General features: G+C 50.7%; 6 protein-coding genes across 6 annotated transcripts; 2 read left to right on the forward strand and 4 right to left on the reverse strand.

The window, feature by feature from the left end:
• Positions 1-3,357: 3,357 nt before the first annotated feature.
• On the reverse strand, positions 3,358-4,311 carry PG998_014818 (uncharacterized protein; the record flags this gene model as incomplete). Its single annotated transcript, XM_066881634.1, has 1 exon — positions 3,358-4,311. The coding sequence occupies one exon, from the start codon at positions 4,309-4,311 to the stop codon at positions 3,358-3,360; it is 954 nt and encodes a 317-aa protein (XP_066723355.1).
• A 37-nt stretch (positions 4,312-4,348) lies between these two features.
• PG998_014819 (uncharacterized protein) lies at positions 4,349-6,386 on the reverse strand (the record flags this gene model as incomplete). Its single annotated transcript, XM_066881635.1, has 4 exons — positions 4,349-4,404; positions 4,458-5,241; positions 5,302-5,351; positions 5,942-6,386. 4 exons carry the CDS (start codon positions 6,384-6,386, stop codon positions 4,349-4,351), a joined length of 1,335 nt encoding a protein of 444 aa, XP_066723356.1.
• Positions 6,387-10,107: 3,721 nt separating this feature from the next.
• Positions 10,108-10,389, forward strand: PG998_014820 (uncharacterized protein; the record flags this gene model as incomplete). Its single annotated transcript, XM_066881636.1, has 1 exon — positions 10,108-10,389. The coding sequence occupies one exon, from the start codon at positions 10,108-10,110 to the stop codon at positions 10,387-10,389; it is 282 nt and encodes a 93-aa protein (XP_066723357.1).
• A 267-nt stretch (positions 10,390-10,656) lies between these two features.
• PG998_014821 (uncharacterized protein) lies at positions 10,657-12,686 on the forward strand (the record flags this gene model as incomplete). The annotated part of the gene is made up of 2 exons (XM_066881637.1): positions 10,657-11,654; positions 11,705-12,686. 2 exons carry the CDS (start codon positions 10,657-10,659, stop codon positions 12,684-12,686), a joined length of 1,980 nt encoding a protein of 659 aa, XP_066723358.1.
• Positions 12,687-16,396: 3,710 nt separating this feature from the next.
• On the reverse strand, positions 16,397-17,297 carry PG998_014822 (uncharacterized protein; the record flags this gene model as incomplete). Its single annotated transcript, XM_066881638.1, has 2 exons — positions 16,397-17,243; positions 17,284-17,297. The coding sequence occupies 2 exons, from the start codon at positions 17,295-17,297 to the stop codon at positions 16,397-16,399; spliced, it is 861 nt and encodes a 286-aa protein (XP_066723359.1).
• Positions 17,298-20,058: 2,761 nt separating this feature from the next.
• Positions 20,059-20,400, reverse strand: PG998_014823 (uncharacterized protein; the record flags this gene model as incomplete). The annotated part of the gene is made up of 1 exon (XM_066881639.1): positions 20,059-20,400. One exon carries the CDS (start codon positions 20,398-20,400, stop codon positions 20,059-20,061), a length of 342 nt encoding a protein of 113 aa, XP_066723360.1.
• Positions 20,401-22,765: the final 2,365 nt, after the last annotated feature.

Raw genomic sequence — 22,765 nt, forward strand, 5'->3', positions numbered from 1 at the left:
CATTACCTTCGTCCGCCTTGCTCTCCTCCACCTGTAAGCTCTATTCATCCCCCGCTTCCATCCACGCCGATATGCTCCCTTCGCAGCGATACGGTGTGCAGCGTCCGCGCCAGCCACGGCAGGGCCGGCCATCAGCAGGCCATCCCACCACTGCGCCCGCGCCTGCCACTGCACCCGCACCTGCCCCCAAGACCGTCGCCCCTTCTGCGACGCAGCTCCAGCCTCAGAGCCAACAACCACTGTCCTTTCCAGACGTTCCTAACTTCTTCGACCAAGAAGGCCTCGAGTCGAGCCCTTTCAGCTCGCCGCTACCGTAGGTCCCTCCACATCCAGTCCGCGCGTTGTACTGAAAACGAAGAACGTCGGGCGACACCCAAGAACTGCTGGACAAGGTGGGTGAGCTGCTGGACAAGGTCAACGCCGTCCAGTCTCAGCTGGCCCACCACAGCGAAAAAGTAAGTCTATCGCCGCCCTCGTACAGCAGAGTTCGCCTACTCACGCACGCCCACGTCTTGCCAGGTTCACGACTTTGTAGGTCTCCACCGCCGTCGCACCGAGGTATACATCTAACCACAGGCGTCCGAACAGCACACAGAAGGTCGAACAGCTGTAAGTCACCGTGTATTCAGTCTGACGCAAACTGTCAACTGGCATAAGTACAGGTTCCTGCAGCAAACGCAAAGGCTCACGGGCTGGTTGTCGCAGGTGAAAGCCCTGTTTGAGCGATTCGTCCCCGTGGCCGACGCCGATCCCTTGGGCGACACCTTTTTCGATCAGGTGTAAGGCTTCGTAAGAGGATATTGGATATCGGAGTGGGCTAGGCCATTCGCAGACACGACGGCCTATGGCGCGGAATCGCGTTGCCTCCTCCGGCATAGTATGCGCTGACCGCCGGTGCTCCATTCCTCTGCCTCTGCCAATGCACTGGCCTTTTGTAGCCTCGCCGACTCTTTTCGCTATGGATCATGCAATCCTGCTCGGCTGTCGGTTGGAGGATCGTCGGTGGGATGCGTCTATCGCACGATGCATGCAGGTCGGTCTGGCAATGTCTATCACGCTGGTCCCCGTGGGGACTGGGTCTCGCTGGCCTAAGGAGTCATTGTGTGCCGGCGTGCTTCGGGGTTCTTTGAGCATTCGAAACAGTGAATAACAACCGTGGTCGCTATGCTGTCGTCTCTCTTGATACGCAGGAGTGACGGTTGCCTTGGACTTGTATTTTGGTAGCCATCGGTCGTCATGCTGCCATGACCAAGTCGGGAGCTTGTCCCCGCACCTGTTGTGCTCGCTGCCATGTGTGTCGGATTCCGGCTCATGTTGTCGGTCGTCTGGCGTACGCTGTGCATGTCGTCGGCGCGTTTCCGAAGAATTGCCCTTTCCTAGCTCAATTAGTTTCGAGCTGCCTGCAATTGAACCTAGAAGCCCGCCCCCACGTAGCACAGCCGCTTTTTCCTGTGGCTGATGATACCAGCCACCTCCTTAACCCGCTTCTTTCACCTCTATCTAATATTTGTACTCTTTTGGCAGGTGGGACGCGACAATAACGGTCAGTCACAATAGGTCAACCTTCAATACAGGCAGTAAACCTTCATTTTCAATAATCTACCAACAAATCTACGGCAGGTCGTACGGTTTCTCCCCATACTCCGTAGCACGTCCCGTGCTAGCTTGTCGAGTATGCCCTGGCACCATGGTGCTTACCATTGGAACATCAACTTGCTGTAGAGAGCGGGGTGTTCAAACCGAACGTCCACACTTTCGTCGTTTCGTTTCTCCATCATTGCATCATCGCTTACCTTTTTACCCCTCTTACTATAGAAACACTGATCATCGTCGAAAGTCTTGATGCAGAGGTATTTGAATCCTCCCAGGATGGTAAATAGCGGTGCCATGAGGACTATCTGGACACACGGCGGCCCGAATTTCTTATCCATTCTTTTACTTCCTTTCTGTTAATAACGGGTTTATGCTGGCTCGAGCAGCCAAAGCTCACCGCAGACCTTGGAGTAATTCGGCTTAGACTCCCTATCGAAATACAAGGCTTTGATCGAGTTACGATAAGCATTGCGCCACAGCATGAACGCGTTCTGAGGCCTCTTAACCCTGCCACCGTTCGAGGTCTGCGGCTGCTCTTGCCGTCGTACCACCGTGGAACGTTGCACCCAGGCTTCAATGTCGAAAGAGGAAGCGCCTTCAGCTACTCTATCCCAACGTTTCTTAAGGGAAACGGTGTCTCCTGGTGAACTTTTTCTGGAAGAGATGGTGGCTGCCCGAATATCACTTCATCCCATGCCTTCGTTTCGGTGTCCAGTCGGGCACAAGGAAGCATAGGAGAAACATCTATGGTAGGGGTGGCTGGGGAACTCTAAATCACAATAAGTCAGATTGTGTGGCACATACTGGGCTACTGCAAGTAAAATCGGGTTCCCAGCTAGAGAAGTCGAAAAGGCTGTTAATTCCACCAAATGACTGCTGCCAAGATTAGTACCGAAGCTAACCGCAAGGTTGTGTCTTCACTACCGGCAAGTCATGCGTATCTTTCTTCGTCCTTTGTATAGGTGCTTGGAATTGATGGATGATACAGGGGCGTCAGACAGAGAGGATGAAAGAGGCGGCCGAGATAAATGCTTGAGAAAGAGTGGCATTTGCTCTCTGAAGTATCACGTATTTGATGTACTTGGCTATGACTTCGAGAAAACAATGTATGAGGTTCAATGGGTAGGGTACCGACCGACAGACACAACTTGGGAGAGTGCAGAAATGGTACAAACAGCCACGCCCCCTTACTTTCTAGATTTTGGAGCAAGTACTGGGAGAAGAATTGCGCCGTCCAGGAACATGAAATAGATGGATGTAAGAAGTTCGCATGGGGGAATTGGCCTGGCTTTAAATTACATCCACCAATCTCATATGAGGCGACGAGGGATCCATCTCACATTGATCCCGACAGCCCCTTCCGGAAGGGCCGAGCAAAGTTCACTCATACGCAAGTAACCGAAAAAGATCAAGAATTTGTTTGGTGTGAGAATGGTACAATTATTCGTTGGAGCAAGCCAGAAACGGAATAGCATGTCCACAGTGAAGAAAGTTACGAGTTTTGGGATCACACGACGCCCCGGGATTTCTTGTGCAAGCTAAAGGGGCACCTAAAACTAGGATGTTGAGATCTATTGTTGCCTACATTGGCGAGCTTTGTCACTGCTCAAAGGCTGTTTAAAGGGTGGAACCCCAGTCAAATGATTCGAATAAGGAGCCAGCCCCATACCTGTATAGAGAGAAGTAGTGAGTTAGGCACTGGAGGAGGTTACAAAATGGAAAATATTGAATCAATATGGGGTGATATGCGTAACATTGCTTCAACTACCCTTCCATCTCATCCTCTTCCACAATCCTTCCCAGTATGATACTCTGCACGAGCGTCTCGCCTGTGAGTACCCTGATTCCATATAATCGGTAGTTGTTGTTTGTGATCGGTCTGCTTTGTTCTGCACTTGCATCTTGGCCTGTGATGTAGATGAAGTCGAACGCATGAGTGCTGCTTTCTATTTTTGCCCTGACCTGTTCAAGACTCCTTGCGCCGACTACAGTTGCACCTAACACCCGCAGGAGAATTAAATATGGCATATGGTTCCGCTCACTACCCTCCTCACGAACAACAAGGATAAACATGTTCCGCAGAAACGCTGGCCTCTCTTCCAAGGTTTCCGGAAGCGTTTTGTTACTGGCTTCGTAGATAGGTATGTTGCGAGAGCGTATTGCGCCACCAAGTACTCTGCTGGAGCCAGCACAAAGCACATATGAAGACCAGTCCACCACCTTTCCTCTAGAAATGCATCTGGAGATCCACTTAGCAGACAGGCAAGGGAACCCTAATGCAAGGGCCTGCATATACTTGGCCTTGCGAGAGTGGCTGTCGGCAATCAGTGCCGTAAAGCTAGTAGCTTGGAAATCGGACTTTATTGCTAGGCTCCTTGTTTCAGTGGATGGAGATAGCTCCAGTGGCAGACCAAGACACGCAGGCTCAAACAGTTCGTCAAACCCAGTTACGAGTATCTTTCCACTCGCTCGTTGGATGAGGGACTTGGTGAGCTGCTTTGCCGCTTCGTCCTCGGAGTTGAAGGATAGAGCAAAGACCATGCCCTTGAAGAGACCTGAAGACGCAGAAACGCCTCCGAGAGGACCTTTGACAGGTTGAGCCGACCGCAAACTGCGTGTTCGCTTGTTGGCCAGTTTGGGTATAGAGCTCCGCGGTGTCCTCGTGTCAGTACCATTTCCCGTGCCGTCACCCACAGGGGGCAGGTAGCTCTCCACCATGGTGATTGGGTCTTGATCTTCTGTCCATTGGTGCGTCCTATGCCTTGATGCGGCTCTGACCGACTGGTCGGACGGGCTCTGTCGTCTGGGTGCCTGTGGAGTGCCAGAAGAAGCTGTCCCAGAGATTCGCTCTTTGCTTTTGTTACTACCCTCAGTGCTAAGTAGTGAGTCCGGAGTTGCCGTCTGTGAGTCTGTATAGCTGTAAGGGTTTTGCGCATCGGTTTCCGGCGTCCGATCTTCGCCAGCTGATGGGCCAGGAGTGTTCCAATCTTCGCTCTTGTTCAGGCTGCCCTGAACAATCCCAAATGCCCCTTTCCCGTTGTCGTTGGCACTGATTTTGCCATAGGTTTGCTTTTGACGCTTACTCGTACAATTTTGTATTTTGGCCTTTGCACGATCTGCCAGCAGTGCTTTAGTATACTTTTGACTTTTGGCAGTGGGCCGAGGAAATGTGATGCGTCGCAACGATGCAGCGGCTCGCTCCTGTCTGCGCTTTGCTAGGCGACGGTACCGGAAGGTGTTTGCCCAATCTAAGTCTAAATCCGAGTCCTGGCCCTCGTACCTTACGAGGCTTGCCTGGGGATCATGATCAACTTCTAGAGAGTATGAGCTCCGTGAGTGGCGAGGTTTGGTAGCTGGCTCTGGCGAGACTCGCAACCTTCCAGACCTACAGTTTGGTTGTGTTTGCAACGTAGGGAGCATAGGATCGTCTCGCGGGTTTTCAAAAACAGATTCTGTCTCGATAGATTCGTCCACATCGTCCGAGGAGGTACGAACCCCATCATGCAACTGGAATGGTTCCAGGTTGAAGTTAACAGCTCCTGTGTCGTCTTGGCTGAAACTTCCGTTATCAGGCTCAATACTGGTGTGAGAGGTTTGCGACTTGTACTGCTTTCCGATATCTTTCGCTGGAAATCCTATCAAAACTGCCTCCACCGATTATAAAGTTAGTTAACTTCACTCGAGAAAGCAGGGCAGGGCAACGCTTACTCCATAGGTTTCGTGATATTGGTCGAAAATTGGTTGGCTGCCCTGTGTTCCTAGCTCCATGTTGGCCATGCTTTTTGCTTTGTTGTCATTGAACGCGGGGGAAACGTGGTCGGGAAAGATTGACGAGAGCTTCGAGATGCTGTATTTATATTGGACAGACATAAGGAAAACGCCGACTGCTAGCTAGGCTTGGGCACGCATTATGGATTGACCATATTGCTTGGGAAGCAAGGTGGTATATGGATACACTGATAGGTAGGAAATCGTATCTGCCTTGCTGTAGTGGGCAGTGGCGACTATGGCGAATCTAATCAGACCAGGCCGGCATAACGAATGCTTGGTACGCGGTGAGGTCAGAGACCAATAAATAGCTGCGTCGGCCGGATCTTTCCCAAATTCTCATCAAAATTCGCGATTAGTGGAATGCCAGCTTCTTACGGATTGATGTCGGCTGTAATTGGACAAGTCAAGTATCGGGTTGGATGCGCCGCAGCGAGTAAATAGTAAATACGAAGATTTTCTAACGTACAACGCAATATCTAGCTGCTAAACTTCCATCACCCAATCCTCTACTATGCACCATTCCTGTGCGGTTAAGGGGATGAGAGCGTCCACCAAGTGCTTTCAAATTTAGGCATACGTAAGTTGCCCACTTTGAAAAGGAGGTTAAACCGACCCAGCCAACAATCCTCCACATGCGTCACTTTGATATCGCGAAGCCCGGGCGCCTCGTCAAATAAGTAAACCAAGTTTGTCGAGCGGTCGTTCCTGACGTAATTGGAGTACTTGTCAACATTGAAGATAAAGAGGTCGGATGGCGGAGCTATCCATAGCACTACGCGAACGTTGCGAAATGACATGACCTTCCTATATTCCAGGTTGGGATTCAGGAAGAGGCTGTGCCCCTCTCCGTACCAAGTCAAGATAAGGTGTATCGGGGACGATTCGTCTGCTGGGGTGCTTAGAGCTGTACAATCGAGCCGGGGAAGATCGTAGCCAATCAGTATAGCATTTCCCTGTCCTTGAAAGGCTTGCTTTAATGTAAACAAATCTCCAGGCTCCAGAAGAGCGGAGAAATAGTCCATTGCGTTATCAGCCATAGCATATGTTGCTGTTGTACTGTTGGTGTTGAATCTTCTTATAGCTCGTAATGCTAATGCTGATGATATAGCTTGAGGTTTTATAGTCATCACATTCAACCAAAGTAGATCCGAAAATGGCCGTCCCTCCTACGCTGCGGCCATTTGAGCGTCATTTATCGTACATCAGGCCTTTGCATCTGTTTCTGACCATGCCCCTTAAAGCGACTTCCTGCCCTGGTGGCCTCGTACCTTAATGTACAGTCGTCAACACGAGACCGGTGTAGTACAGTATGGACGCGATTTAGACGCAGCTCAACTTGCGAAGCGGCATTCTTTCTGACTATAGAGTCTAGACTGGCTAATCTGCGGTGGGGCAGATGTAGGCCTCAGGATGCAGAGCTGCTGATGGCGCCGCCGGTCCAAAGGAGCAAAGCCAGCGAACAGTAGCGTCGATATTGTTGTGTTCCGTTGTTGGCCGTGGCGCACTTGCAAGTAAGCTGCCATGTTTCCTATGCCTGTTCGTAGTTGGATATACGCGGACGTGACAGCCAAGTCTTCAACAAATGTTGGTAACCGACCCAAAATGCACATGCCGTTGACGTTCGAGTGTTGGCCGGGATGCTATCTCGGCATTATGTCGCGCAACTGCCAAGTTTCGATGCAGTTGTTCCTCTATGTCTTGCCGAGTGAGTTCTTTGCTGTCCGCTCCGTCATACAGTTGTACGTATTCCTGGCAGACATGATTACGCGAGCGAGAACAAACATCTCGAGATGATTGTCTCTCATTCCTAGGTGGAATATCTACAAGAACATAACGAATAGAACTGCGTCGATGGTACGGGTACATTCTGCGGATCCGACGTTCCGAGTAATGTTTTCGCTTGGGTCGACTAGAGCTCCGAGTTCTTGGCATGGCCTTGTAACGGTTGCTAACTGCGTATTTCTCGTCTATTGCAGGGCGAGGACTCATCCCAAGGCAGCTTGATACAATCCCCATCGATCCTATGCTAACCGGTTTGCGTATACATATCCGAATGAAGTTTTGAGCCAACGATATCTATGTAAACAAACAACAGGGTAGCATTTAAAGGTCTTTTACTATTACGCCATTAACCGCTCTAGGTAGGTATTCGCGTGAGACGGCACACCGTAGGACCATTACAGGACCATTATGGGACCAATCCAGTTGACCACGTGGAAAGAAAGCACTCCTGTGGTAGCCACAGACATTCTGACTCGGGCCAGATTCGACCAGCTCCAGACTAGGTCTCGCAATAGTTTGGCATCTTTGCGCTTCACCTGAGGCGCTCCCTTCATCTAATGTTGTTGCCAGTTTCGCATCTAACGAAGCGAGCCTTAAGCATCTGCGAGCTCTTATCGGATGCAGCAGAACAAGAATACTGGATAGTTCTGGTTCCGATGTGAATCGGCCGTTTACGCCGGAACGGTACAAGCGTAACAGTTGGGGATTCTGGCTCTTATGAGCAGGGGAACTAGAATAGACATGGGGAAGGAACCCTAAAGTGTTTCTTTACAAGCGGGCAGATGGGTCTGTGATCTGAGAGAGCCATAACGGAGCATGAGTGCCACCGGTAACGAAATCAATAGAAACACGTGGGAGATCACGATACAGCCTCTGGTACAATCGTATTGTTGTCTTAGAGCTTTCATGGTTTTGGGTTACAGTATGCTTACGTCGTTAATGCTATTAAAATAAAGGATCATTGGATCTAGCTAGTACAATACTAACGGCGGGAATTGGTCTTCGTCATGCCCATATATATTTATATACATTAACCTAGCTCATCGATAAGCCGGGAACCAAGATCTAAAAAATATAATGATGGCATCAAGTCAGACCCCTCGAGAAGCGACACAATGGGCGCCGTTAGGAGTTCTCAGTGCAGCCATGCACGAGTTCGCAGTCCACCTCCATAATGGCCAGGCTCAGGCCCAAAGGCTAGCCGCGGAGAATGTTCAGCTGCAGATCAAGTTAGCGGAGCTTTTGAAGCAAAGAGCTGAGATGCAGGCATCTCGTGATCTTCAGGAGCAAGTGTTGGAAACCCAGACCGATCTCATCAGTGCTCTAGCGAGAGAACAGCGCGGTTATAGCCCGCTTCAGTCACCTACAGACTACCTGCCCCAGTCACTATCGCCAATACTCGAGTCCAACCTACCGACACCGGTATGCATGACAGAGACTGCCGTGTGCGATGTGGCTATGGGAAATGTGTCAGTCTTGGCACAATACGGCGAGGAGCCAACCAACCCCGAGACGGCGAAGCGGCCAGCAAACGACGATGCGGCTGGAACGGCGAAACGAAGAACCCCGGTGGAAAACTGGCCCTTATCTGGATGAGTTGATTGTTGGGAGAGACGGGGGAGGCACGAGTGGCCGAATCTCGTCATCAAAGTCGGGAAGCCTGGGATGGAAGGTAGGGGCTCGCGAGAGGATTGTACACGACCGGCTTCAGTCTGCCTGGTATGAACAGGAATAGCAGGAACAGCACGAAGGTGCCTGTTACAACCGGCCTGCGCATGAATGGATTCCTTGCCATAGTAGAGATCCCAAGTACTAGACGTTGAAGAGTTATGTGCCGCTTTTTGCTACTACGTAATTAGAAAGCTGCATACGGACAATAAACTTGGTTCAAAAAAAAGCATATATCTAAGCTCTGCGTTCTGATTATGGACATTGTGATGTGCACCTTTTCTAACGTACAGGAGTGTAAAACGGTGAAGCTACGGAAGGGCAGAGGTAGACCTCAGGGTGTAGAGTTGCTAATGGCGCCGCCGCTCCGAATGAGGAAAGCCAGCGAACTGCAGCACGCTCGGGGCAAACACAAACGGGCGCCGGTACTGTTGCGTCCCGTTGTTGGCCGTGGCGCGCTTGCTGACTCACACGAGGCATTTTCGGGTCCCTCCAATTCCTACACATGTTATTCAAGACGGCGAGTTAAGCAGTGAAAGGAGAAACACTGCCACTGAATTCTAGTTACTAGCAGCCGTACAACTGGCGTATGGTTACGGTATGTGGAAGCAGTTCTGACGGTATTGCGTTCAAGGCGACTCGGTTAGGGTGGCTTTCCACACGGCGAGTTAAGCAGTGAAAGGAGAAACACTGCCACTGAATTCTAGTTACTAGCAGCCGTACAACTGGCGTATGGTTACGGTATGTGGAAGCAGTTCTGACGGTATTGCGTTCAAGGCGACTCGGTTAGGGTGGCTTTCCACACGGCGATTATAGCCAGTCATGATGTTTTTTACGTTGCGTAAAACTTCTAGATCTTCTTGTTTAATCTGTATTTACCAAGACCCCACCGGCTTGGCGATCTTCTACAAACCCAAGTACTTTCCTCGACCCTTTGCCCCCTCACCTGGTGAACTTTCTTCACTTTTCGGTGTCGGATAGCTCAGTCAGCACCTGATAACAATCTGATATTCGTTGCTGTCACGGCCTTTTATTACCAGTATGACCTGTCCATGTACCTATTTGTAACACTAGGTACTCTCTGGTGGTCCGCCTCCCGCCTCCCTCCCACTCTCCCAAGCGCTGTAGGCAACACCTCAGCCGCACTAGTGCGTTTGCCTCGTGGATGCCTACTTAGCCAAGTCGCCCCAGGGGAGGCGAACCATCGACTGCAAGAGCCGCATCCAACTCCTTAAAGGTATTCCTTCTCGCCTTGCTCCGACCAGAGATTTCACTCCTTCCGTGTTTACAATCATGAACCATCCTGCGGAAACGTCACAGCGCTACCGTGGTCAACCCTTGGAGCTTCTATTATCGACCCAATACCATATGCCTGATCAAGAGAAGTTCCGCAAGGCGGCCAAGTTGCGTCGCCCTGATCCTGGGAGCGATGAAAACATTGAGCTCGAGGAGAAACAGCTTGAAAACCACATATCAGAGAACTATCCTGGGCCGCTAGCAAATATCAGTATGTCCGAGGTATTGCGGAAATGGAGAAAGCTGCCCTCGCCGCCCTCAAAAACGTGCGACCCCTAACCAACTGTTCCCGAACCGACCTGTACTGATCTCTTATTTGCAGCCAGGTACCACCTTCTCATGACTCAGGGGTGCAGGACGCCCAACCCCTAAAGCAAGCCGCGACCAAGGAGCCATCTACGCAGCCTCTCATCCAGAAAGAGAAAGGTACATCTGGCAAGTCGGGTGGGAGAGACTCCAGCACCGCTCTACGCTCAAGAGCTGTGAAACATAGACATGATACCGACTCTAACAGGCCGCTGCACGTCGGGAAGATATGGACCCCTCATGTCCCGTCTCATAGCTCACTACGCACCCGTGGAAAGAAAAAAAGCCGAGCCGCAACCTCCAACCCGCTCGCGGCCTGCGCCTATTCAAGATGACCTAGAGCTTTCTGACGAGAATGAGACTTACGTCCCACAGCTCAAGACCCGTCCCATCGACCACCTTCAGCTGGTGGCCGAGGTGAAGGGTATCTACGCTGGCTTGGTTATGGTGGAATCCAAGTGCATCGAAGTGGACGAGGCGCAAAAGACCAGAAATAATACCAAGCTGAACAACGAGCAGTGGCAGGCTCTTATCGCTTTGCACCGCACCTTACTTCATGAGCACTATGATTTCTTTTTGGCCTCTAAGCACCCGACAGCGAGCTCATCGTTACGAAGACTTGGGGCCAAATATTATATGCCAGGGAGGATGTGGAAGCACGGAATCCATACCTTTCTTGACGTGCTGAGACATCATCTACCCAACTCTCTAGAGCACATGTTGACATTCATCTATCTCGCCTACTCCATGATGGCACTGTTGTATGAAACGGTGACTGCCTTTGAAGCGACATGGATGGAATGCCTGGGCGACCTGGGTCGGTACAGGATGGCGATCGAAGATGATGATTTACGAGTCCGAGAGGTCTGGACTTCCGTATCACGACGTTGGTACTCGAAAGCCTCCGATGTCGTTTCAGGGACTGGTCGGTTATATCATCACCTAGCCATTCTGGCACGCCCGAACGCGCTCCAGCAGCTATTTTACTATTCAAAGGCCCTTTCCGCTTCGGAGCCCTTTGAATCGGCCTGGGAATCGATCATGACTTTGTTTGATCCGTTGCTTGGCTCTGGTAGTCAACGCTCGCGTCTCCTACCTATCGACTTCGCTTTTGTTAAGGCTCAGGGTATTATATTCAGCGGAAAACGTAGTGATGAATACCAAACTTCAGTGACAGAGTTCCTCGGCAACCTTGATAACCACATTAGCAGAACTACTCGAAACTGGATGAAAAGCGGGTAAGTTATTCACGCACTTCGGATGCCGTGCAATAGTTGACAGTGAACAGTTACTACATTGGAATCTCCAATTGCTGCGCCTTGTTATGTTGGGGCAAGGAGAGTAGCAGTTCCATCTACGAGACCATCCGGACCAGAAGAAAATCAGGCTCCCGCAAGGAAGATGACGAGCAATACAAGAACAGGGAGATCCCCGACCCCAACCACCCTGACAACGCAAAGGCCCTGGAACAAGCTCGTTGTCTTGCCGAAGGGACGTACAACAAGGTTTTCTCCAGATTTGCCGATCCTAATATTTTGCCTTACCTACATACCATACTCGTATTCCATCGCTATCTGATTCTTTTCCCATCAGCTATGAGTCTGCTCGACGAAACGTTCCCTTGGAAACTGGTATCAGCGCTTCTCAATTCTTTTCTGCATTCGTACCACGAATATGAGAGAATTCAAAGTGACGAGTTCCCGAGGCCGGTCAAACAATCACCCAGACCACTCCCAGAAGACTTCGCCCTCCGGGGTTTAGTTTGGGCCGACAAGTACTTCCCGCCCGATTGGTTCTCCAATAACAAGATTGACGACGACGAGAAGTATTTCGAGGTCGCCTCTATGACAGATGAGCGAAAGGAAAGGGTTCTTTGGCTCGGCATTTCTATTGCGCGGCATGGCAAGTGGCTGCTTTATGACGACAAATCTCACCAGTTTTCTGTCCCTTCTCGATTCGAACAGGGTATCAATATCATGAGTGTTAATACCGAAATCGGCATGGTCTCCGAGCTCAACCTGTCACGAGCGTCCACGCTTGTCCCATATTTAGCCGGCAACAAGGCAATGGGCAAAGCCGAGAAAGGCGATAAAGATATACCGAATATCGAGGATTCCAGCCGATATGGCGAGACATCCCATCTTTGGACCAGGCTATCACATTACGCTGAGAATTTTGCGGAGTGGTGTGGGTGCTGGTGTGGACGTCGAAATAAACATCCTCCGTGCACGAGAGCTCCGAAGCCTCAACGACAGGTAGAGGGAGACTGAAACTTGGTTTCGTAAGAAATTTTCAAAGTAGCCATTCTATGAAAGGGGCGATGAATGGGTGCTGGGTGGATGAAAAGCTACGATGAGGAATGTGTTCTGACCACAAATTTTGGGGTCCAATCAATAAACATCTTTTTGCAACAAAGACTACAGAGACTGCAGCATGAATATTGGACGGTGGAAGAAGCGGGTTAAGGGGGTGGCTGGTGTCAGCCACGGGAGAAGGTGGCTGTGCTACGTATGGAGGCGCGAGGCGCAACGTGCAACCTTAAATTCTGCACGTGATAAGCAGCTGTTGGCTTCTTCTTATCTTCGTCAGAGCTGACGGAGGAGCGCGTGGCGCGGAATTGCTTAAGGTTCAAGCCCTTTTCGAGTCGCTTCTTCACATAAGAGCTGAGTAGTGGCCCGAAGGAGCAAAAGAGCTTGGGCAGGTCGTTAACAGATTCAGCATTGATTCTGTGACGATATAGTCTAGGCAACCATTCAGCACGAAAAGACTGGGAGACCTGAGTGAGACTACTCAGTGTCGCTCGATCCTCAAAGTAGCTGTAGACCATATTTAGGAGCTCGGGTGGTAAAGGCAAGAAAGCCGCGGTGGCTTTCTTGGTATCGACAGTAGCAAGGCCGCAGCAACGTGATACGACAACTTGACCATTCATCTCTAATGAGCAAGTGATAAGGCTTTGACGTTATGCGAGATAAAAGAATGTGCAACGAGGCTGGTCGAGTTCGAAGCTAAAGGTCGTGGGTGGGCGATGTGCATTTATCTATCGCACAAGCGTCCAGAATGCAAGTTGGCCCAGTGGGGCTCTAAAACGGAGCAAGACGGCTGGTGAACGTCGCCTGGACCATTGTGTGCAAACCAAAAACGATTAGAAAAAGGGAGAAACGATCCGTTGGCAGTCACCCTCAACGAGAGTAACGATACAGAATGGTGTAAGGAGCAGTGAACATAACGTCAAGACGTGCAAAAAGTCGCTCTGCACCAAGTTTTGGACAATTTTGATTTGTTAGCTGTAAGAGACTAAGCCTGGGTACCAAAAGAGGTAGGCGTCAGAAACACCTAGCGTGAAGCGGGACATCCTTCAAAGAAAGTATCCTTATATGCACAAGTCGGGGTGCATCTGAAAGGTGTGATATTCGCCAAGGTCGCTCCTATGGACTACCGATTCACGGCCATTGCTCGGTGAGGCCTTCTGTTCTGTACTTAGGCTACAGGTGTCGACAACATAACCTTTTCATCAGTGTTATACCCAGATGGGATAGTGTGAGTGATGATCCGGTACGACACCAAGCGCTGGACTCAACGTTAGATTGCCTTACCGTATCTGCAGACCAATATTTCGTCAAGTTGGGTGTGATCGAAAATGCAGGGCATCCCAGCACTAATCTTTCAACAAACAAGTGGGAGCTTGGTAAGCAAGGATGAATGTCGATCAAAACGGTTGCCTCTTTCCGAGATGGAGTTGCGTTGTGGAAGGTTGGGTGGGGTGTCCCTGGATCTAAACCCCCAAGGCACATATGCATATACGAAAAGCGCCTTGGCAGTAAACCTCGAGGATAATGCCTACTTGGACGAGATACCTTGATTTCCATTAAGGTATAAGCCGAGATGTTGGATCAGGCCTTGAATCGACCTCTGACTCGTCCCCACTAATCCCATTGGTAGATTAGAAGGAAGGCTTCGGTGTGAAAGAGGCTGTAGGGTGCCCAGCATTAACGAGCTCAAGTTGACTCCTTGTTGTACCTATACGTCCAGTCATATTCGTCTTTACTTATCCTTTACGGCTTCAGGGAGCTTCGCTTTCGACGAAGACGTCAGAGACTGAGGGGGTACTTAGGCCGGGGGACTTCACGCCAGATGGCGGGCGCACTCACCACTTGGCCGAGATCAGGGATTTTCTGGCCTTCGGGAACGTACATGGCCACGTCCATCCGGCCATGGACAGTGTTCCGGTACATTGTCAAGCTGAATACATTGCATATCTCCCCAAGCGCCAGCGCCTTTCGCTGCAGAGACTCCGGACTTGCGGATTTTATCCTTCTCCCGCTTGTCGTGCATGTAAGGTCGGCTCGGCGCGATTTGGGACGCTAACTTGGCGTTTGGCAGCAACTCCACCTGCAGCGGTTGCGTCTTTGGTGAAGCCTCGGCTACTTCCCCGACCCCGTTTTCCTGTGCCGCGTGAGATTCTGGCTTTCGCGGAGATGGCGGTCGAGGTCGAGGTTCCGATTGCGGCAGCGGCGGGCACGGCTCGACTCCCTCGATCCTCGCCATCGTGGACGACGCGAGCTCTTCCAGCAGCCGCTCCTTGGCCATGCACAGTTCCTGCATCATCTCGTTCTTCGTCTTCTCCAGCTCGTCCCGGCTCCGGCTCTTCTCCCGCTGGTATAGCCTCAAGTCTCCTTGAAAGCGCTCGAGCTTTTGTATCAAGATCGCGCTGATTTCCTCGGTGGCGTCGACAACGCATTGGGCTTCCTCATGGGGCGCAAGTCGCGGCCGTGGCGTCCGAGGCTCGGGACTGTAAGACCCCTCTTCCTCGCTAGCATCGTATTCGTAACTGCTGTCGGTCATGCCGTAGACTGTCATGTCGTGCATCTACTCGCTTTCTGGAGGGCGATGTCGGGTGTGTCCAACAGGGCGATGGGTCTGATCGCCTTGGAATCGGACAAGGCCCTGCGTTTGGGCTTTATAATCTGCGCAAAGTAGACCCAGTGCAGGAGGGCATTGCCGGCACACATGCCAACTCATAATCGACTCCATCCTAAAATCAGTTGAGCCGCTTTGAGCGCCGGCAGCGCAATTGCCATGCTTCGTAACTGGACGCACGTACTGCATCTCTGTCTGCATTGCTTAGGCGGGCGATGCTTTGGAGAAGTTGTAGGCCGAGACAGTTTGGACTCCGCGAAATCTGCTGTGTGGTTGGCTGGCCTTGGCCGCCGGGCCTCAGCGCTACAGTAGCTTAGGAAGCGCTGAGTCGAAATCGGCTCCCTTGACTTAATCCCCTAGTAACGGCCATTGTGACCCTGGAGAGCTCAAAATGATTAGTTCCTCTTGTTCTTTTAGCACTGTAAATATTAAATTTGTACTGTACTGTTCCAGTTCTCATAGGAAGCCATCATCGGTGCGGCACTTGTCTTTGCGGTCTTTCCTAGCTATATACTGTATGTAGTGGCCCACAGACAAAAAAGTGGATGCAAATTCCTTTGGATAAAGAAACAGTGGTGCAGCTATTGCGGCCCAGTACCAAGTGGCCAGGTCCCCAGTTGCGTTGATGGCTCTGTTTTGCAGCGCTAATTAGCACCTAAGCATATGCGGGGGAAACCGGCTCACCGTGGTGAAAGGCAAACACCACTCTCGTCGTCACCTTGTCTTTCGCTTTGCGATGCCTTACAGTATCTGGGGGAGGTAGCAGCGTGTTCTGGCGCGGAACCCAATTCAGAGGCATTATCCGGCCTATGGTCCATCCATTCTCCACCCCGCGCCTGAACCAGCCTTTTCGGCACTGCTTCTGGCTCGCCAATTTGTGTGGACAGACTTTTCCGGCAGGAGAATGTAGTTGCTGACTTCCGAGGAGAACGCGGGATGACCTGGCATTGGGAATTATGGTCCAACTAAATGTACACTGCCCAGAACTCTGAATTCAACCGCCAGTAGTTCGAATTATCAACAACTAGACCTCCCCTACGATCTAGAACCTGTCAGGGAAAGCTCACACTGCTGGAACAATGATTTGCTCGCGTCCATCTCGTAGTATTCGAAATGCATCATGACGAACACGCTCAACCAACGAAAATTTCCAGGTTGTATCAAAACTAACATCTTGTGCATCAGGTACCGTATCTCCATCGACTGGTACCACACGCGAATACTGGTCGCCAAGGGTTCGCTCTCGACACACCTCGTCGTTTTCCCAAGCACCACCCTCTGCTGTGGGCAATCTGTATCCCTGCTGATGCGCAAATTTCACTTCGCTTATTGATATAGATGGACCCGGGCGGCCATGCTTCAGGATGATCTTCAAAGCAATCGATGTCTTAGCGTCCAACAGCATCGGACACACACAGACTGCGTGCCTCCACGTCATGAAGTGTTGTCCGTAAGTCGTCATGGTTGTGGCAAGAACATAGGATTCGAGCGACGTAAGCCCCAAGAAATCCATCTCTTGATCTTGAACGACGTGCACTTGGATTTTGTTCTTGCCGTGGAAAAAAATATGTTTCCGCTGCTCTGGGCTCGAAGTTTCCAGTTCGTATCCCTCCCGTTGCAAGAGATCCCAGAGCCGATCCCTTCCAGATCGAAGAAATACCTCAAATGACTGTATCGGACGTTGTGTTGGGCAGAAGATGGAGATAACAGGTAGACCCCAAAATAGCATATGCTCCTCGCGGGCGATCTTCTGAAGAGAGGACGTATCTTCCACGAATGTCCCAAGGACATCGTGGAAGTTCTTGCTTTGCTGCTCGTTGCCATGGCAGTGGAGAGAGATGGGTCGAAAGAGAGTACAGCAAAAGAGATAGAGAACAGCAGAAGAGGTTGCGGAGTTGGGGTAATATAAGCTGCAAGATGGTTTTAACTTGCTAGCTGACCCACATAGACCAAAGTGAGAGCATATCAATCGGTGAATGCATTAGGTTCAAATGTCACAACCACAACATAAGTACAGAGTCAAACCAGTCCCGCAGCGCTAGAAGTGCAAGTGCCGAACCCCACAGCAGCTGACCTATCAATACTTCCTCGACTATATAAGAAGAGGCTTCTGGTCCGTACTTATCATAAGATGACAACTCAGTCGTTTGCATCTATTCCTGACAATGCTACCTAAAGCTACGTCCGGTCCAATTGGCTTCGTACCCCAAGGTACATTCGTCCAAAAGAGACCGGTGCAGTACTCGACGGTGTGGCTTTGCCATTTTGCGATGCTAGAGGCTCTCGATTAGGAAGCGCTTTTTCGCAGCCGGCTCAAAGACTGGTTGAGCTGCGGTAGGGCAGATGTAGGCCTCAGGACGTAGAGCTGCTGATGGCGCCGCCGGCCCAAAAATGAGCAAAGCCAGCAAACTTAGAGCGAATGGGGACCCCAAGCAGACGCCGATATAGTTGTGCCCATTACTGGGCGTGGGGCACTTGCTGCTCACAAGAGGCACTCCGGAGTTCCCTCCAATTCCTACCGAGTAGTATGCATCTGGGAGGCCAAACTACCATTCTGGTTTACTGTTGGTCCCTGCTGGTGTAGGGGAAGAGTAGCAATGGCGCACTAGCGCAATAGTGGGCGACATAAGCACCGAGTCTAAGTACGCCATCGGAGTATCCCGCAGTGACGTATCTCGATACTGTGAAGATCAAAGGGGCAATGGCGTTACCCAATAGCCATCAGCCCCATCTATCTTCGCTGGCTTGGCAGTGAGCCGCAAATGGTCCTAAGAGAATTCTGCATGCAGCCGAAGGGCCCCAGGAAAGCTGGTGGACGCCTACAGGAGTGCAAAGAGGTTTCGAGCAGAGGGCCTAGTCTCCTCTTCCGGTCCGAAAGGAAATGTGGAGATAGAAGGGCAGCATCGATGCACCACTTCCCCCTTGCCTGAGCAGCAGAACGAACGCTCGTATTTCTTCTGGATCGGAGTAGTTTAGTCCCCCTCCCGGCACCCGAAATACATCGAGTAGTTCTCTCACGTATCCATGAAGTAGCGTAGGCTCACGGTACCCCGATGCTTCAGTGCTGGTCTTTTGGTTCGTACCCGTCCGTATTCAAGGCAGCCCTGTTTCCGTATACGCCTGATCATAGTACCTCGTAGCAACCTGGGCATCGTATCTCACGCTAGAGACGTCAAAAGATGACTGACGCAGTACTCAAAAGTGCGTAGCAACTTATTTAGGTCCACGATTCTCGGTTAAGAAGTGCTTCGTCGTCCTTGGAGATCATCGAGTTCTTTATCCTGATTGAGTGACATGATAAAGGCCTTCCTTTACTAACTGAAGACTTCAGTTCTGGGTCTCAAACCACATGGTGACCGATCGCATTCTGCAGGAGTCTAAATTGAGCCACAGTAATACGATGTATTAACTGACATGACCCTCGCATGATGTAGAGACCATTCATCATCTCGCGCTACCACAGAGCAGCTGGACGAGGCTTGTCGCCGAGGTGGCTAGATCAGTCACTGGTAGCAAAAGTCCAGACCGGGACGTGGCGTAACGCCGAAATGCATCTGGTAATACTCTTAGCCACTCATAGAGAAGCATTGAAGCTCTGTACCTCCAGTATTTCTCTTCTGGTTCGTACCAACCCGTATCTCTATGCAACAAAGCATACTTTTTGGATGTATTTCTGGCAATGCTACCCGAAGCTACACTGACTCGATTTGCTTTGTATCTGAAGATACGTCCATAAAACAGAGATCGGCGTGGTACTTGATGCTGCCAACTTCATATGCAAGGCAATTCTGTGATGAGAACAAGCACAGTCCAGGTAGCACAGTCGAAGCAAAAGGACGATATCGACCCCTTCCGTGTTTATGGGACCGCATCACGACTGGCTGTCGGTAATGCAGTCGCCAAGGTCCGGCCCGGCTTATGGCAGTCGATTCCTTTCTGAAACATTGTAGGTTGAATCACCATAGCTGTCTCGAAGGCGATTGATGAACATGGAGATGTTGCCATCGTTAATATCTCGCTGTATTGATTGAGGTTCTCCCACATCTCGCAGGGGTGGAAACCCCTATTCTGCTTATGGGCATTATCATGGCCCGATGTCTCAAGCCCTCCTACTCCCGCTCCCACTCCCACTCCCACATCGAGTCGTCATAGACAGACTTGTTGATCTCGGAATACATAGGAAGAAGAGTCTCCTGTATCATCAAGTAAAACAGCGGAACAGCGAAGGAGTGAAGTAGGTAAGGTAATTGATGTAGTAAGTGCTCGTTGGCGAACTCGTGTTAGGTATTTGGGGCTAAATCACCAAATGCGCTGGATCGAAATCGCGTCGGGGTGACCTTCCCGATCATGACGAAGTCGTCGAGGGGGCCGTAGGTCCTGTGCTCGGTGAGAATCTCGTTCGCGAACGCGCCCCTGACCCCGCGTATGGTCTTGTGCATGTGGTACGGCACATCCTGACGAGGCATGTCCTTCCTTGGCGAATCATCCAGGAGACAATCGTGATGTTTGGCCGCTTCAACCCGTCGCGATTCGCAAGTGCGCTTCACCCAGCCGCAGATATTCGCTCAAGCTTTACCTGGCTCTGCCTCGTGACCACCATACAGAATGTCATTCCCGCCTTGGTTGCACATCGGCGGCTACTTCGCCAGGGCCACCGATGCTAGTGCTAGGCGCCATCTACGCCTCGATGTAGCTCCAGCTAGTAGTAGTTCTCAGCGTATGCCACTATAAAACCCAGAAAAAACCGAAGGCAAATGCCGAAAGAGGCCAGTCCACTGGATCGTTATCCTTGGTTTCTACCGGCGCGGGTTCCTTATTGCCGATTTTGAATTCAAGCTCGCTGACAAACTCGCTGGTATCCTGGATTCTGTAAATCCATTCCTCCTCCAAGTATTTGCAGTCGCAGTCGCAGTCGTAGTCGCAGTTGCAGTCAGGTAGGCTTCTGAGTATATTTCGGAACCTTTTGGCGCTTTCCTTCAGATCATAGGCTAAATTGTAACATTGAGTGACCATACCCATCAGTTCTGGGTGCTCCGAGATGTTGAAGGGATGATTTTGTGTAGGCATGGCTAGAGCGGATGGTAGTATAGTTCAGGTAAAGACTTTGGTCACAATGGAAGGATACAGGGAAATCCAGGATTGGAAAGAACTAGCCAGATAGCTGGTATTTATACCCGCGAGGCTTTAGTTTCCACGGGTTGTGGAAGGGCGAAGAGACAGGCCCCTGTAAAGAGGCCGCCGCTTGGAAACGTCTTATGACAAGAACAATTGACCAACGGCAATGATCCTCCCGAGGTTTGGCTGACGAGGAGGCCATGAAACGTACTCCTGGTTACGTCATTGACGACATCATCTACACACAGCTCCTAAAGGCATTCTACGCCATTGTTGATCAATCGTCACTAGGCAACCCTGTTCAAGTCCCTCATTTTAATGTAGTGCCTGTCCATGCCACTCGATCCACTCATCGTCCATGCGACCGACTATGGTCGACTGTGAAGATGGCTCACTTCCCGGGAAACAGACTGCGACGAGAGCTTTAAGAAATCCTTTGTTAGCAGAGTCCAAGGACGAAAGCGAACCTAGACTCACGCCGCTTAGTCCTACGAATAGTGGACGTCGTACGCCTGACTATTTAAGACGAGGGGCCGCGGGATACTAAACGTAGCCGCGACTACGTTTCTCTCTATGCTTCCGAGCAAGCAGCTTAGGAAAGTTGGACTGCTAACTCATCATATTAGCAACAATTCGAAGCACCTTTACCGCAGACGTGGAATGAGCTGGGGACCGAGCAGCAAGTCCCAATCCCAGTTTACAGTTGCAGTGGCACGGTTCATGTTGTTTATATCATATGATTAACTAGTAATAGGAGAGTATCACTGACTCTTAGGCACAGCTTTCCGACTGATGGTTGACATAAACACGGGGGCCGAGCTTATAAAAGGAATTAAAATCAGCAGCAGAAGAGAATTAGCTAGCCCCTAATCTTTGCCTTTTCGACTACCTGCTTGAGCCTTGGAGAAGTTCCATTTGTTCATCCCACTCTTGCTCTGAGTGCATATTGAGAAAGGTTTCACGGACCTCTGGTAGAGCGGTTCGTGGCAGGTCTTGTAGCGAGACACCCGAAGGTCTCCAGTGAACCTTGACCGTTGCCAGCGTTCCTTTCTTGTCCACGTGCACATCAGTGAGCTTCTCGTACTCATAGAATCCAAAGCTCGCCCCTGCTCGATGGATAAAAAGAGTTTCGAGCTTCATACCGTTGCCACGGTTATTGTCATTTTCATGGCATTGGTTCTGGTTGCCTCCGTTCACCCTATCCCAGCGAGCCTATCTTTAGAGAGGGATAATGTTTCCTGATCGTTGTAGGATGGCACATAGTCCTGGCGAGGAAGTGAATCATCCTTGTCTACGTCGTCTCTGTGCCGATCTTGCCCCTTTTGCACAAATGGACGAGTGCCTGCTTGCTCTACTCCCATCGATAGTGGCGGGTGCACGAGAATAAATGAAGAAGTGCGGTGGCTTTGGGTATTTATATTCTGTGCGATTCCCTACCCAGGCGGCCTGGTATGGAACAGCCCTGGAGGCCTGAAAACACCGGCGCTGACGGTGTAGCATCGTAGCCGCATCATCCATTGAGTGACACACGATATCGAGGGAGGCCTCAATACGAGAAATATGATGGTGTGCAACCAGAAACAGGCTTTCAAGTCGGCCAGCGGAAAACGACTTCACCGTCAGATGTGAATTCCCGCAGTCCTCTGCAGCACTCTATGATCGACCAGCTCGGCACAACCAGGTACTATATAAACCCGTACATCCTTCATCAGATAGAATTACTCTTTCCTTTTCTTTCTTCACTTTCCTCAACCACAAGACCTCCACAACGATGTGCACCGCTGAAAACATCTCCATCGACACTGTTCATGAAACACACGACCTACCCATCATGGCATTGCCGCGGACCAACGACCCAGCTCATCAATTAGAGGAAGATTATTATTCCTCGTGCTTCAACTTCTCCTATCATGGTCTATCACTCGAGCTTGAACGGCTAGGCAGTGGGGGTATCCTTTCTATTCTCCCGCTGTGGACAGAGGATCAGGCAGCATACCTTTTCTCCAGCAAGGCCGTTGCCCCTATAACACCATTTATTATCTGAATGCTTCGATGGAAGAAATTTTGAGAACCCTATATTGGACGACATGCTATGCTTCTTGGAACAAAATCCTGCAGAATGTGATTGGAAGTTATTAACCCCTTTAGTAGCGGCCCATTGACCTCCTGTTGTAGTTCTTTCGTTGTTCCTGTAGTTCTGGCCGATATCAATCAGTACGTCCAGGCAAGCATCAAGGCTTGAGAAACAGGGTCTTTACTTAGCCATCACACCTAATAGGCTGGAGTCGAATGCACCTGCATGGTTAGAAAAGCTGGC

Source organism: Apiospora kogelbergensis (genome assembly GCF_038363985.1).
Source record: "Apiospora kogelbergensis strain CBS 113332 chromosome Unknown utg000015l_segment0_segment0, whole genome shotgun sequence".
NCBI lineage: Eukaryota > Fungi > Ascomycota > Sordariomycetes > Amphisphaeriales > Apiosporaceae > Apiospora > Apiospora kogelbergensis.